Source organism: Diadema antillarum, unplaced genomic scaffold (assembly GCF_040938485.1).
Source record: "Diadema antillarum isolate AM-2024a unplaced genomic scaffold, OU_Dant_1.0 seq00000217_RagTag, whole genome shotgun sequence".
In the NCBI taxonomy this organism is placed as follows: Eukaryota; Metazoa; Echinodermata; class Echinoidea; order Diadematoida; family Diadematidae; genus Diadema; species Diadema antillarum.
The window spans coordinates 1,407,734-1,424,901 of NW_027271272.1; the positions used below are offsets into that span (position 1 = coordinate 1,407,734).

The window sequence follows — 17,168 nt, forward strand, 5'->3', positions numbered from 1 at the left end:
ATTGGCTGAACTGGAATTCAATGAGATCCATAATGCCCCATCTATATTATTCTTGAGTTAGACAACAGACAGTGAAATGTAGATCGATTGTTCTTCTCCCTTGTTTTGTCTATGTAACATCACTCGTATCTTACACATTGATACATATGTTGAATGTGAGAAAATGCTTGATTTAACCAAGAATATTTGCTATTTGATTGCATTCTACCGACAAAGTTTCAAAGGATTTGGTACTTAAAAAGGGCTCCATTTGTCCATCGATTTTTGTCCCCGCCGAACGAGTTCGAGCAGGGGACTATGAAACGGGCTCCGTACGTGTGTGTGTCTGTGCGTCCGTCCGTCCGTCCGTGCGTCCGTCCGTGCGTCCGTCCGTGTGTGCGTCCGTGTGTGATCAAAATGTTCAATTTGCTACTTCTCTGTCATTTATGAGCCAATTTTGATTCTGTTTGCTTTATATGATAGCACTACATGGGAGCTTTAAAACTTCTACACAGAATTTCAGTTGTGACCTTTGACCTTGACCTTTGACCTATATTGTACATTTTGCTACAAAATGCTACTCCTTCGCCATTTCTAACCCGATTTCGATTCCGTTTGCTTTATGTGATGGCACTAGGTGAGGGCTTCAAAACTTCTACACAGAATTTTGACCTTTGACTTCTTTGACCTTTGACCTTGATTTTTGACCTATATTGTACATTTTGCTACAAAATGCTACTCCTTCGCCATTTCTAACCCGATTTCGATTCCGTTTGCTTTATATGATGGCACTAGTTGAGGGCTTCAAAACTTCTACACAGAATTTTGACCTTTGACTTCTTTGACCTTTGACCTTGATTTTTCACCTATATTGTGCATTTTGCTACAAAATGCTACTCCTTCGCCATTTCTAACCCGATTTCGATTCCGTTTGCTTTATGTGATAGCACTAGGTGAGGGCTTCAAAACTTCTACACAGAATTTTGACCTTTGTCTTCTTTGACCTTTGACCTTGATTTTTGACCTATATTGTACATTGGCTACAAAATGCTACTCCTTCGCCATTTCTAACCCAATTTCGATTCCATTTGCTTTATGTGATGGCACAGGTGAGGGCTTCAAAACTTCTACACAGAATTTTGACCTTTGACTTCTTTGACCTTTGACCTTGATTTTTGACCTGTATTGCACATTTTGTTACAAAATGCTACTTCCGGCGGGGACATATATTACGCACCGCGTAATTTCTACTTTTCCTTGTTTAGCCCTGAAATGATGAAGGGATGTTAATTGTGATGTATTATAATGACGTTCTTTATGGAAGAATGTCAACTCGAGTGAGTATCTTTCTGATTAACATTTTTATACTTGCTTTTTACTTTGGAATGAATATGTTCGTTTTGACCAGAGTCATTTCCTGGTCAGGAATCCGTAGCTTGGTTATCATTATTATTCTTTTCCCACCCCCAAACACCAAATTCTATTAGGCTGACTTGAGTAATGACACTTATCTTATCTTACTACTCAGGAGGGATTGTACAAGCTTGGCTTTTTAGCAGTCCCCTCCATTTCCGACTCTTTCTTTGTTATGATTCAGTCATATTTTGTCCATGTATTTCTTCATCTTAAGTACGTTTATTATTTCATGTAAAGAAATGACGTGCATTTAATTTCATTGGGATATGCAAAAGTTACATTGTACTTGATTTGTTTATATGCACTTGTCATATTGTATACTTTGGCTGGAAATGAAATAAAAATGAAATGAAATGAAATGTCGCTATTAAACGTGAAATGATTGAATTGGTGGTGATGAATTCCAGTGCTCTCATAATGTGATTGTAATGTCTTAAAAGATACAAAGGACTGTAGAGTCACATTCCCGGACAAGCCCACATTAATGTCACTCTCGCCGGTAAGGATTACGGTATTCCATATATGTATATATATACATATATATGTATATATATATATATATATATGTATATACATATATATGTATATATCTATATATATATATATATATATATATATATATATATATACAGTCAGACCGCAGCACCCGATAATTCGCTCGTATTTATTCAACTCGTATGCAAGCCCGCTCTAGGCTTGCATACGTAATGAGCTGGGGAAGGGGATTTTGTCCTTTGGCTTTCGGCAACAAAAATACAACTTATATTCACAAATTTGGTAGCAAATTCAAGGAAAATATGTAAACTATCGTCACATGTTACTCAAATTATTGTAAATGAAAAGTATCATAGCGTAATTTGAGCTTGAAAAGTGATGAAAAAAGTAATTCGTGCAGTACACGTTCAAGACGTCAAAAAAATACCGAATTCACTTTGCATCTCAATGTAAATGCATTATTTGGTAGTCTATCTCTTATTCTTTCTATACATGTAAACATCTTGACAATTTGTTGCTTAAACCGGTCAGGAACCAGTAAACTATACATCGATGTCAGTGCTGATCAGCTTGAAACCGTGCAATCTCAAGAGTAAGCTCTCTCATTGGACAGCGCTTGCATTCAGCGCTTGCATTACGTCATTACGCTGCTACATAACGGTTTGATGCCACTTGCGGTTTCTTGGCACGCGTGTAGTTCAAGCCAAGTTCAAGTGCTGAATGCAAGCAGTGTCCAATGAGAGAGCTCTTTCGCGCCACTGTAAACTTTGTGTGGAGCATACTTCCGGCTTAGGAGTGAATTTTACAGACATTTCAAAACAGAAAAACTAGTATAAATCATGCTTGCATCTCCTTGACTCCAATATATGATGAGTAAAAGTTTCCTCTCTACGAAAAAGCCAAAATCAGAAACAACAGTTTCTTAAACCGGTCAGGAACCAAAAACGAACTTTAGACGACAAAATCTTCCGTGAAAAGCAGGTAAAATTTACGCAAATTCAACTGATTATATCGTCATGATAAGATCCGATGTTATACGCAAATTTAGTATCAAAATAAAGATCGAGTCTGCAGAACAATTTACCATGACTTGTAGCCATGACGAATGTATGTACAAGTCGCTACACTGTGAAAACCATAGCCCTGTCAAACTCTCGCAAAATCTCGCACGACGAGACACCTTTCGAAAGCAAAGATCGTCAACGAGAGTGCTGAATAAATCTTGCCGGATCGGCTCATTAGCATACGTGCTGCGGTCTGACTGTATATATATGTATATATATATATATATATATATATATATATATATATATATATATATCTGTGTGTGTGTGTGTGTGTGTGTGTGAGATCTCAATGCATCCAACACATGTTTCTAGAAAGAAATCACACACGGATGTCAGATATTGACTCGGATAGCATGATTGCAACTCCTATTGAGTAATTAATATGTTTGCCCGTGACTTTATATATATATATTTTTTTTGGGGGGGGGGTGGAGGCGAGTGGGGGAGGGCTATGAAACAGTAAGTTACCACTGTCTATGTAACAATTTTCACACTGCAAGACGATATTGGCAGACCTAATGATTAACATCATTATTGATATCAATCACGTACGGGTTCAGTGAATGCAGAATATGAGTGGAATATCTATTGCAATATGTCAGTACAGTTTGGACAAAAATAGGACTATTCGTTCAGATGTTACGAACTTTTATAATTTCTGCTGTAGTCATTGCTGGCTTCAAAACATAGTGAACCTTGCCTATATGAACTTCAGTGGATCAGGAGAGATCCTTCGTCCTAATGTGAGTTTCGACTTTATGATAGAATTAACCAATAAATCATATTTACATTGATCTAGAATGGAATTTTTCTTCGACCTGGGCATTTCTTCTACTTGTGAAAGGCCAACTTAACACAAGGCAAACTTAACACAAGGCCAACTTACACAAGGGTGTCAGGGCATGAAAACGATGTACAGAAGGCATGAACAAAATTACACACATTTTATGTTACTAGCAGTCTTGCCAGATATATTCAATGATTATTTTCTACTCATGCCAAGAAACATTCTTTCAATACTAGAAATAAACAATGTTATATTTTACCATTTTATCGTCTGAAAATCAGTCAGTCCAACTCTATAAAGTACAAAGGGGCTAAATTGTGGAATATATTAAGCATGAAACTGAAATCTGTTAACACATTGAATGTTTTTATGACTCAATATAAGCAGCTATTTCTTAATCTGTACTGATTGTTTATTATATATGAATGAATGATGAAAATTGGGCAATTCCCATACAAACCTTTGACAAATACCCTGCATGTTTGTTTTGTTTTGTATTGTATTGTATTGTATTGTATTGTAATATATTGTATTAGTTCAGTCGTTGTTTTGTTTCCTGTTTCCTGTTTCCATCATAATATATTGTTGATTTTGTAACGGTCTCTAATCTAAGTTCTATTTTGATATATATGTTTCATTCAAAACTGTGATTTTAAACTATTATTGTAAAGGAAATCTCCATTTCCAAGCCCTAGGCTTTTGCGTGATTTCCTCCTTTGACTCACACATTTATGTAAATATTTTATATGGGATTTTATGAAATGAATAAATTGAATTGAAAATTGAAATTGAAGGATAAAAGATCTCTTGACCGACAGATTAACATAACTGTTTGTTTTTTATTTTGGCAGAACAAGCCGAGGAAATGTACTTCTCATAGGAGAGAACTAAGTTTTGAGGAATTTTGTGGATTTTCCATTCCATATCCCCCCTGTTGTGACATCACGAAATGCTGTAGTCTTTGTTTCCGGTGATGGCAGGTCGTGCATTAAAAAGAAAAAAAAAATTAGACCAGTTAAAACTTTGTCTGAAAAGAAATCATGAAATTTTGTTCATGAAGTACACCAAGAACTTATGTTGTGAATGAGACAAATATTAGTTAAATCGTTAACAAGACTAAGTTTCCCTCAGTCTTGGCTAAAGAGTTCATTGAATGTAATTGTAACCACAAATATGCAAATTAAGGAGCTCATTGTCGGCACCACCTAACAACTTTCCATCGATGCCGTTAAAAAACAACAACAACAATTTGGAATTTTTCAGAAAATGTAAGATAAAATGGTTTCCTGCTTTTGATCATTTGAATAATAATGATTAGTCAAAATGTATTAGAATTTTAAACTTGGCAGAGTTTCGTTTGAAAGAAAAAAAAAAGAAATTTCAAGATTTTGTGTACAAACTGTATAATGGCAAGTTCATAGGCGATATCACTCATATGCGATATCACTCATCAGGGCCGGCGGAACGTTTTCAAAAGTGTGGGGGCCCACTTCCGGGTTTCATCTCTCCTCTTCCATTTCCGGGTTTCTCCACTCTGAGCTGACATGCAAAAAAAAAAAAAAAAAAAGGGTCTTCAGTGGAAAAACGTAACTTACTGCGCTCACACTTCAAGATATCTATCTATTTCAATTTAGTGCCACTTACGTACTTCCGGGTTTAAAAAAATTGTGGGGGCCCAAAGTGATGACATCTTATGTATTCCTTTGTAATGTGCACAAAAAAGCGTGGGGGCCCGAGCCCCCACGGCCCCCACGGCTCTGCCGGCCCTGCTCATTTGCATATTCATATTCAAGAACAATTTTATGAAAAATCCCGAACTGCATAACTGTCCTAATATCTATCTTATATCATAGACTTTGTTTTTTATTAGTGAACTTTTTTACAATTTCTTTTTTTTTCCGAAAATTGGCCGTTGAAACATTTCAAATAAATGAATTTGGAATTTTCCAGATAACTCACGCTTCACTGTTTTGTTTTGATAATGTGCCTGTGTTAGACTCCACACCCGCTTAGGAGTATTCAACCCCCCCCCCCCCCGTAAACCGTATAATTGTCATAATTTTTAGGGAACTTATGTACGGATGGTGAGATATGTTGCATCCGTATATACTACACGTGCTGAGATCGATTTTGCAAAAGATATGAATAGTGATTCCTCCATGGTCGTCCATTTTTATGTAACATAATGATACAATTCAGCCTCATCAACTAATATAATGAAAACACACACTACACCTTCATACCTAGATTAAAAAAAAAAATGGGCAACCGCTTCAACTTGAAATACCTAAACGGACCCTGGCATCTATTCTGCCTTGGAGTCGTAGATTGTATGTATTATTGTGTATAGATGTTTTATTGTTTATACATTATTGTTGGGAATGAAAGTGAATGAATAAAAGTATATTAAGCATGTGTATATAGATTGCTGTTTATACGTTTTTGTTGCAAATGAAGTAAATGAATTAAGGAATAATTGAAAATTATTACTAATCTTCTTTGTACTTGGCTATTCATTCCCTGAAAGGAAGAAGTATACCACGTCAACCTCTATTTTTCTTTTCGCCTGTGCTTCTTTCCTTTTTCTTCCCTTTCTATGTCTTCCTTTTTACCATTTATTCTTTCTAACTTGCTTTGTATGCTTTCTTTTCTTTCTTTATGCATTCTTTTTCGTTATGCTCCCCTTGGGAGCAGTGAATGTTCGAGTTTTCACGTTTGATGCATGTGTAGGTCAGTTGTATCACAATATATATATTTTCTCAATAAAACATAACAGTAGACGGTTTATTCTAGAAACAGTTTTACTATAGATATTGTTCACATTTTGTATGTCTAACAATACTTAATATAGATTATACTGATTGATATTTTTACATTGGTTATTTTTGGTTATTTCTATCCCTAACTCACATCTAAGAACTATTTTGAAGCATTACAGCTGGGTTTTTTGTTTCATCTGCAAATGTATATGCCTTTAAGTACCTTTATTTACTATAAAGCCTTCGAGGCATAATCTGAGGAAAGGAATTACGTGTATGACCCTTGAATAAAGACCTTCCTTAGGTAATGCTGACATAGCTGACATACGTCATGGACACATGACTGACTATGGCTAATGTCTTAGAGTATAAAGGGTGGGTACTGCCTGTATAGATTGCACGAGCGATAGTTATTGTACAGTCAACATCACAAGAAAGTTAAACAGTCACTCAAAGTCGTCAGTGGGCGTTTGTAAATATGTCGCAGAAAAGGGTCCCGTGACCTTTTTTTTTTTCGTAACAAAAGGTAGCACGACCTTTGCGCTTTCTCCCTGCAAAGTATTACTATTGTACAGCTGTCAATTGCTGTATATCATGATCAATGCTGTAAGAAGCGGCTGATCGAAGATATTTGGGTAATGCAAGGTAATGAAACCATTTTATAGCATCATCCTAATAATAAGTGTACATCACGTAGAGCCTATTTTGTTATTTTCAAGATTCACCCATTTTTTTTTTCGTAAGATCGAAACTGGCTTATGTGCACATGAGTGCATAATTATGACATTTTCCCCCTTAGTTGTTGAGCGCTTATTCTCTCGTTTTCAAACCGAAATAATGCATTTAAGCTTGCACGTTGTATAATAATTTATGGAATTCATGTTCAAACAAAGAATGAACTTGCGCAGAGCAGGTGACAAGAATGGTGTGGCAATTAACACTCTGGAAAACATACGTTTCATTGTTTTGCATTAACTGTATTAAGTTGTTTTTTCTATTGACATTGTTAAATACAAGACTTATCATTAATATGGATTACATGAGTATAGGCCAAACATTACACCTCAGATGCTTAGGTAAGCTACATACCGACATGGCTTTTGGTATAAATGACCTTTTTCTGCTCATGCGCAAAGTGGAATTACAAACTGGTATATTAATGATTTTCTTTGTCTAACATTAGTTTACCCTGAATCAATGGCATCTCCGAGTGAAATTCAATGTCGCCTTACTTCTTGAGCTTTCTGTGCTCACTCAGCGTAGTTTTTGCCATCTTTTTAAAACAACTATCAAAATAGGAATGCTATAGGATTTTATACCAGTGCAACGAATTGGAGTGAGAAGTCACGCGACCTTTGAGCATTGTTAGCAAGCACTCCGTCATTAGCGGGTTCACGAGACCTTTTCCACTGCCTCAATTTCAAGGGGCATTTTACTTGCTCTGGCGCTGTATCATGTCTCTTTAATTTGATTGTCTGATTTCAGAAGCTAAGTTTTTCTACACTTTACGTCTACGGGTGTGTTTAAAGTTTTTACTGAAGTGTAAGGCAAACATCTATTTGTTAAGATCTTGATTTGATAAAAGAAATGATATTTGATGAAGAAATTGCTCTAGTCATGTTTGTCTAGCTCGACTAGACGATGCTGTGATTATTTGCAGGGCAAACTTCAGTATTCCTATCTATCAAAAGATCGTCGTGTTTTTATTGGTGGACTGCGATCACGAGGCTTCATGTCGCAAAGCGGGATGAATTTTGTGCTTGCCAAAAGCAACGTCCTTCTTTTCTGATATGAATTTAAGCAGGTTCATTTAGGCGTGTGAAGATATTCATCATCAGGTAAGGTGTTTAACAACAGTCTCAAGACTCCGACGCAAGATATCAATTTCTTCATTATTCAGCTTGCGTAAGTATACTTTCGTATAATCAAGTTAATAAATTTAATTAATTAATATCCTTTTATGTATTTATACAGTTACTATAAGTAATTCGAACGAACGTTTATAGAAATTATGATCTTTCGGAAAGTCGGAAAAGCATGCTTCTTAAAGTGTCCTCCTCTTTACATTCCTGAAAACTTTTCCTGAAAGGTCACATTTCTTCGGGTCCCTGATAGGATAAGTGTCTTAAAGCCTGCCCCGCTTTAATCTTTGTTGTGGTTTGTTTTAAGTTGTGCTTTCTCACTGCAAGCAAAGGCCTATGCCTCTTTGCCCCTTTTTTAATCCCTTTGAATACTGAAACACACAAAAAATATATATCCTACTTTTGCTTCTGCCTTAGGTCTATTTGGAGAGCCAACATTGTAGCAATCGAAAATTTGTGATAGGCGTTGGGGAATCAGTTGATTTCGATTCTTTCTACATATGGTGTATTTATCTGTTATATCATCTTTACTGGATGGTTGTCTGTTAATGAGAAAAGTAAAAGACTAAAACGGCTACAGGAAAAAACTTCTTCGTAATACACTGTAATATGCTTAGATGTCTTCTCGGATCTTATTATTCAAAGGTATATCCGGTAATCTTGAATTGATGAAACCGTCGCCAAGTAAGGAAACCGCTCATCTGTATGGTATCGGACCCTTTGCCTAAAGTTTCGGATTTTTACTTACTTTTCTGTTTTTTAAGTTTGTTTGTTTTTTTTTTTTGGGGGGGGGGGGGGGGTTAAAATTTGATGCATTGCTTCTCCCACGTCAAATCAAACCAACAAAACAGAGCTCGCCAAAACAAACCTGTCTAACATTTTTAATTCAGGCACAGTCTTCCCCGTCGTAATCATGATCAACTTTGTGATCAACGCCTTGTCCGAAGTCGGGCAGACTGGAGTTCTACTTGGCGTTGTGTTTTTCCTCGTCCTGAGTTGGATGCTGAAAAGTAACAGGAACAGAAGACGCTTCAATCTCCCACCGGGGCCCAATTCAAACCTCCCCTGGCCGCTGAACTACATCTCTGCCTTCGCCATCGTCTTCCAGAATCCGATTACAGCCATCTATAACCTCTCTAAGAGGTAAGAGACTAAGCCAGCTATACCTATAGGGGCCACAACATTTAGTTTTCTTTCCTCATTGCTGCTATTACCGTTCACATGGGATACGTTCACACTGAGCTGCCGTAGATTTAATTTCTCTCAATTTAGTTACAGTGTATATATAGGTTAGGGCCTGGCCATAATTCTATCATGTACGCGGAGACTGGTCGCCGACACCAGCAACCAAAAATGACCGGCGACCATCGACGACATCTCATCGGCGATCAAACCCCAAAATTTCGGTGCGGCGACTGGTTGCAGACCAGTTACTGACGGGTAGCTGACCGTTGTCAAACCATTTGGTGAATGATAGGCAAATGCCATGTGAACGGTTTGCTAACAAACAAACAAAAACAAACAAACAAACAAATAAAAGAAAAACCTGATGATGACTTGGCAACTGCAAGTAGAAAGGTATGCACATAGTCGGCAAATGCTTGTCGACTGATCAGCGATGTAATGAGGACCACGAGAAATTGGTCGCTGATTTTCCCTTAACAGCAAGTTGAGGATTCCTTTCCCTACCTCAGTCTCAGAGGCAGAAGATTGCTTGATCGTGTGAATATAGCTGCTGCCACTGTCATTCGGCAGCGATCTCCCCCGTCCTTTATCCTTACCCTTCTCCGCTGACATTGCCTATGGCATGTTTTTAAAATTGTATAGGGGTTTCTTTGTGTGGTCAGGAAACGGTGCATGAATGAAAGTGGACTGCATCAAACTCCTTCATTCTTGGCAAGTGGATTGACCATGTGGACGCAGACACCACAGAAAAAGTTTGTAGCAGTAATTGTTATGATAACACACCACAATTAAAATTGTCTGCAATCAGTCTTTTATTGGTCGGCAACTGTTGCCGACCAATATCTTTACGCAAAAGGCTAGCAATCACTGAAGACCAGTCTTAAAGAGGTTGGTATAGCTACGCAATGACCAGTTGTCGACCTTTTGACGTAAAAACCTCTTGTGAGTAGCTACATGGTGTTATATTCGCCACTGAAAATTTTCAAGTGCTTTCGCCCTCTACGCCAAAAAAAAAGCCGTCTGGATCTCAAATGAAACGTGTCCAGGATCCAATGAGTTCTATTACAAAACCTTAACAGGCTTTTTAACAGGCTTCTATGATTTTTGTGTGTGTTTTTTCAGACTTACTTTAGTATTTTGGTTGGGAAAAAAAGTGATAGGGTTCGAACTGGTCCACATTCTGGTGTGAGAATAATAATCCTGAAATATTGCACAGCCTTCTTGGAGGATATTGCAAATCTTGATTGGATACATTGAGTAATAAAGCATGTTATTGTTATTGCTGTTTTTTCATTGCAGTTTTGTATTGTTATCGTTATCATCATCAGTAATTCTCCCAATCATTACTATCGCTGACCGAATCTTGTCACCTACAGATACGGAGACGTAGTGTACTTCAACGTAGGTGAACGGACGATGGTGTTCTTGTCAACCCCCGAACTAGTGAACGAGATTCTCGTTAAGAGAGCTGACGTCACAACGGGAAGGGAACCTGATAAAGAATTCAAGGCAGTCATGAATTACAACGGTAAGAAATCATGGAGCATGACAGAAGTGCTTATTCTCACCCATATAAATCTGTGCTGACAAGAAAAAGACTGACATAAAGATTGTAGATGTAGGTGAAGACCAACCCTCTATGTCACAAAGAATCACCCTCAAATTATAGCACTCTTAGTTATAATCTCTCTTTCTCCATATCTATCTATTTATCTATTTATATGTCTATCTATCTATCTACATGACTCTCTTGTCTGTCTTTCTGTCTGTCTATCTTAATGTCTACATCAGATATGTGCATTTTTGGTACCCTGGGGGAGGGCCTTCCAGATAAAAGTCCGTCATTTCGTTGATATTTAAAAATTATTTGTATCGTAACAATCGTCTTTTTTTTAACCCTGCACCATAAGTTATACCCTAAAATGGATGGGAGTAATCTTTAGTGCTCTGTGGAAAAAATTGTTTCCAAACAATAAGATCTTATGAATATATATGAAAAGTGTGGTTATTTGTATCATCATTATTGTATAAATTACGGCTAAAAAAAAATAAATAACACGTCTGAATCGGTACTGGAATCGTTATCACCCAGTGCTAAATTTGGCAGCCATTATCTAAGACTATGTTTGATGAAAGTTGGTTCTGAAATGGCCGATATCCAAAAAAAAAGTGGTCTTAATAAAAGTTTCTTTTTTTCATATTAGTTCTAATCATTAAGTCTGTATGTCGATATACCTAACATTATTTTGAACAATTTGATAAAAAAAATACAAAACAGTTTATCCTCGTGATAACAGGTCCATGTACAGTCTACATGTCTACAGTCCCATATGTAGGACACTTGTTATCTATTACCAAATTGAGATATATGTTCAGCAGATTTACAATCATCAGATGTGAGGATTTGTGTGATAACCAGAAGTTAAATACGAACATGAGCGTTATTTTCCAAAATACGATCAATAATAATACTACTACATTTATAAAGCGCATAATAAGCACATGCTTCTCAATGCGCTGTACAATTCAGATACAACATACAAACAAATGACTAACAAATGTAACAATCAGCATAATGAATACAATAATTAACAAAAGGGGTAATGAATGTTTATCTTAATCAAGGAAGATGGAAAAGGTGAGTTTTAAGAATGGATTTGAAATTTGCAAAATTGGGTGCACGTCGAAAGTTTTGTGGGAGATTGTTCCAAAGATTAGGTCCAGCAAATGCAAAAGATCTGCCCCCGTAATATGACGTGTTGGTTCTGGGTGTGTGAAGAAGCGCTTGGGTACTTGAGCGAAGGTTGCGAGGAGGGTGATTCCGCTTGAGCAAATCTGCCAGATATTTTGGGGAAGAACTATGTTGTGCCTTGTAAGTCAGCAATATGAGTTTGAACATTATGCGTTTGTCAACAGGTAGCCAGTGTAATTTTTTGAGGGTATGGGGTTATACTTTGTTAACGAGGAGTTCGTGTGACAAGCCTGGCTGCGATGTTCTGCAGCATCTGAATTCGGTGGATGTCGGTAGAAGGAAGGCCATACAACAAGCTGTTGCAGGAGTCTATCCGGCTGGTGACAAATGCATGAACCAGAGTGACTGTGGCTTTATTTGTGAGGAAACCTCTGACTTAACTGATGCATCTGATTGCTGCCATAGCCAATTTGCAGACAGTTTTTATATGTTCCTTCATACTGATATGCTTATCAAAGACAACCCCAAATTACCAGCATTAGGCACAGGATTGATTTGACCATCACCAACACAGACATTCAGTGGGTTAGGTTGAGAACAAAACTTTGATGTAAAATGGATCACTTCGTTTTGGCATCATTCAGAGACAGCTTGTTCCTCATTGCCCAAGCTCTGACATCAGCTATACAGGCGTTTAATCTTTCCAACGACTCTTCACGTTCGGTGTTCTTAAACATTATGTACATTTGAGTATCATCTGCATAGAGCATTACATTCACATCATGGGCTCTTATGATGTCATTATTGGTGCTGTATACATCGTAAAGGAAAGGGGCCCGATGACGGATCCTTGAGGAACCCCTAGTTTATCCAACTAGTACCTCCTTGGTTTATCACTGCCGGTTTCCGAAAGGGCATCTTTTATCTGAACTGTATGCGTTCTGTTCTTCAAATAGGAGCAGAACCATTGAAGAACAGTTCCCCTAATTCCAAAGTAGCATTCCATTCTCTCAAGCAGAAGATCATGGTCAATCGTATCGAATGCTGCGCTAAAATCTAGCAACACCAGTACCGCTTCCTGACGAGCATCTAAAGCCAGAAGGAGATCATTCTGGACCTTCAGAAGAGCTGTTTCCACACTAAAATGTTCACGATAAGCCGACTGGGCTTGAGGAAGGAGATCATTCTCACTCAAATACTCCCTGATCTGTCTGGCAGCAGCTCTCTCGACTAAGTTTTCAACGTAACTGAGATTCGCTATAGGTAGCTTGGACCTGTCTGTTCCTGTTCGAGGTAGCTTGATATATCATCATGGGGAAGATCATCCTTTTTTAGTTTGGGAAGAATGATTGCATGTTTCAAGCATGTTGGCACAATACCGTTTTGTAAGCTGGTATTCACAATTTCAGCAAGAACTGGGGTGAGACAGTATATTACATTTTTAAGAAGAGTAGTGGGTATTGGGTCCAGATCACAATAAGCACTGGATGTTGCTTTGATGATTTTAACTATTTCATCCTCTGCCACCATGTCAAACTCACTCAGACTAGATGATCAATGCTCTCGAACAGGAACAGACAGGTCCTTGTAGACTGAGGTATCTAGATTCTGCCGGATGCGTTTGATTTTCTCGTCGAAGAACCTACGAAAAGACTCTGCAAGTTTAATGGGGGAATCATGGCGTGGCAGGATCTGGTTTGATGCATTTGGTGATGACAGAGTCCGAACCATTCGATACAACCCTCTTTGATCACGAGGATCAATTTTCTTCAGAAAATAATCTGTTTTGTCTGGCGAAGAAGTGAAAAGTAACCTTTACACTTCTCCCTATATATAGATGTCCGTATGAACGCGAAGACCAGATTTGTAGCATACCCTCTCAGCTTTCTTGCGCTTTTGCTTTAGTCTCCTTAGAACACCAGAATACCATGGAGTATGAGGTCTAAGGATGAATTTCTTCTCCTTGCGTGGGACATGTTGATCTAACAACCTCTGCATCTCCCTGTTATATAGATCGGCAATATCACTGCAATCATCAGGTGGATTTGTGATTAATTGAGATTCCTCAATGTCCTGTCGAAATTTTCCCAGATCAACATCCTTGTAGTTCCTCAGGATTACCTGTTAGGATCTATTCGTAAGTCGTAAGTCTTTGTACATGTATCCAAGTATTTGTGGAGTGAGATATCTAATTTCCGGTCTATCTATTCCTCTATCAACAGATCAATTATAATAACCCATGTTAACGATTTTTTGGGGGGCATTTCTAATTTGTATGCTTATCACTACTCAGGTGGGGTGATCTTGTCTGAGGGCGCAGAGTGGGTCGACCATCGACGATTCGGCCTAACCGCGCTGCGCAATTTCGGCATGGGGAAGAGGAGCTTGGAAAGTCGCATCAACGAGGAAGCGCGCATGCTGAAAGACGTCTTCTCTAGCAAGGGTGGCGCCCCGGTAGACCCACATGCAAATTTTGTGTCGGCAGTCTCGAACATCATCTGCGCCATCACCTTTGGTCACAGGTTTGAATACACCGATCCAGTGTTCCAGAAACTTACAAAGGACCTGAATGACATCGTTGCTGAGGAACCAAGTATTATCCAGTACTTACCTACTTTCATTCGCAACGGCCGGAGAAACAAGCTGCTTTCCATCCAAGACTACATGAACAAGGAAGTGAAGGAGCACGAGAAGACCTTTGACCCAAATGACGTCAGAGACGTCATCGATATGTACATCAGCCAAGTACGAGAGTTGGAAAAGACAGGTCAAAAGTCGGAGCTAAGTATGGAGAAGGCTTGGACCATCGTCTTTGATTTCTTCATTGCGGGGACAGAGACGACATCGACGACGATGGCATGGGCGATGATCTTCATGGCTGGGTATCCTGATATCCAGAAAAAGGTGAGCGATGAATTGTCAAGAAAATGTGTGATCTTTTAACCTGTAGATTTTTGTTCTGGCACCGGAAGTAGCTTACATATTCTCATATAACGCATCGCATAACTGTGAAACTTTGTTAAACTATTGACATATAGTAATCGTTTGTCAACAAACATGTACGAGCCTACTGAAATGTTTATCCGCTGTGAGAACACCGTGGCTTAGTGGATAAGGTTTCAACAGGAGAAATATAATTTATTATGTTCCTGGCAGCTAATTATAACTCTCTGTAGTGAATTTAAATCATGTATGATGATATATTACATATTTCCCATACCCATAGGCGTGAAAAAGCAATCAACAACACAATAAAAACTCAGAAAAGATTGAAAAAAGGCAACTGGCTAGCTCTTATGAGACCGGCTCTCTTGACGTTTGTATTGTTTTACCGCTGGATTATAAACAACCGTCTTTTTTATTATTTTAAGCAGTATATTGTTATGATTCAAGCAATGTGTTTTAAGCAGTATGCTATGAGTTTCTGCAGTCTCCTACAAAAGTAAACAAAAACACAGGTACACATTTCTCTGATGCTCAGTAGGTCCTAAGGAATGGCTTTCAGATTTACTCATGCTGGACGGAAAGCGAAATACTCACTTTGCCTAATCAGAATCAGAACGGAACATTTACAGGTCGTTGCTGAAATTCAACGAGAGATCGGATTCGACTCAGCGCCGTCATACGAGCTTCAAAAGAAAATGCCGTACACCCAGGCAGTTCTGACAGAAATTCTGCGATTTCGACCCATTGCTCCTATTGGTGTTCCCCATCGAGCCACGGCTGATATGAAGATCAAGGACTACGACATTCCAAAGGGAACAAACATCGGGATGAACATCTTGTACATCCATCATGACCCCAAGGTGTGGGGCGACCCGGAAGTGTTCCGACCTGAGCGTTTCCTATCCAAAGATGGGAAGAGCTTTTTGAAACACGACGCGTTCATGCCCTTCGGCGCAGGTGAGGATGAAGTATGCATAGCCTGAGTAATGCAACTCGGGGGATCGCTAATACTTGCACTGATTCGACTGTAAATGTACACTCAAGATGGTTAAAAGCATAAATATATTCAAAGATGTCATAGGCCTAAATTCTGCACTGAAAGAGTTTTTGATTCAATAAACGACAACGCATGTAGTTATATGATAACCGCGTGGAACCAATGGATTTTGGCAAAAGAACCAACATTTTGAGCATGTTTTTCTTCTCACAAGAAATGCACATGCTAAACTTAGTGGTGAGCATTGCTCATTATATCTATGATTTTTTTTAATCATATAAGTGTTCCCATCAGCGTGTAACAGTCTTGTCAAATAAGGTTTACAGTTGAGGTCTCTTGCCATGTACGTGATTTTCCACGGACACACTCGTTGAAGCGTAAAACAGGTATTCAAGATGAACGTAATACAGAAAAGATTAAGTGTCTTTCGTGTTTTGTATCTAAGCACACCAACGCATTTTACTCCAGTCCTGAAATTTGCAAGTGGTCTCTTTCTGCTTAAATTGCGCAAATAGGTATCTGAAGAAAGACTACGGTCTTACCACTCGAGAAAATCAAGTGAGTCTTTAAAATCTGCACTAAAAACACGTAGTCCCCAAAGATTTAAAATGAAAGCGTGTGTCAAGCTCTCAGATGAGGTTGTTTTATTCTTTTTATACGGGTTCACCCTCATCAACCATTCTCTCTCGCTCTCTTCCCTCTACCTCTTTATATATGTATGTGTTCATACACATATTCATATATTCAATTATTTAAGATAATTCACATAAAGAATTGATTGCTATTTTCTTTGATTGACAGGTCGTCGCAAGTGTCTTGGTGAGCAGCTGGCCAAGATGGAATCATTCCTCTTCTTCACCAACATCATGCAGCGGTTCAAGGTTTCCCTTCCCCCCGGAACCAAGGCAGACTTAAGCTACGGTCACCGTGCCACCACCCTCCTCCCGAAGCCCTACCAGGTCATCTTCGAAGAACGCTGCTGA

General features: G+C 38.4%; 1 protein-coding gene across 1 annotated transcript; it reads left to right on the forward strand.

Moving 5' to 3' along the window:
• Nucleotides 1–8,318: 8,318 nt before the first annotated feature.
• Nucleotides 8,319–17,168, forward strand: LOC139729079 (cytochrome P450 2J2-like). The gene is made up of 6 exons (XM_071640003.1): nucleotides 8,319–8,408; nucleotides 9,256–9,508; nucleotides 10,927–11,078; nucleotides 14,536–15,146; nucleotides 15,818–16,145; nucleotides 16,987–17,168. The coding sequence occupies exons 2-6, from the start codon at nucleotides 9,279–9,281 to the stop codon at nucleotides 17,166–17,168; spliced, it is 1,503 nt and encodes a 500-aa protein (XP_071496104.1). The 5' UTR covers nucleotides 8,319–8,408; nucleotides 9,256–9,278.

What these genes read in the sequence shown, in the direction of transcription:
- LOC139729079 (XM_071640003.1), top strand. Translation starts at nt 9,279, where the DNA reads ATGATCAACTTTGTGATCAACGCCTTGTCCGAAGTCGGGCAGACTGGA. An exon ending in ATCTATAACCTCTCTAAGAG is followed by an intron (nt 9,509 to 10,926) that starts GTAAGAGACTAA and finishes TGTCACCTACAG; the next exon opens with ATACGGAGACGTAGTGTACT. An exon ending in ATCCTGATATCCAGAAAAAG is followed by an intron (nt 15,147 to 15,817) that starts GTGAGCGATGAA and finishes GAACATTTACAG; the next exon opens with GTCGTTGCTGAAATTCAACG.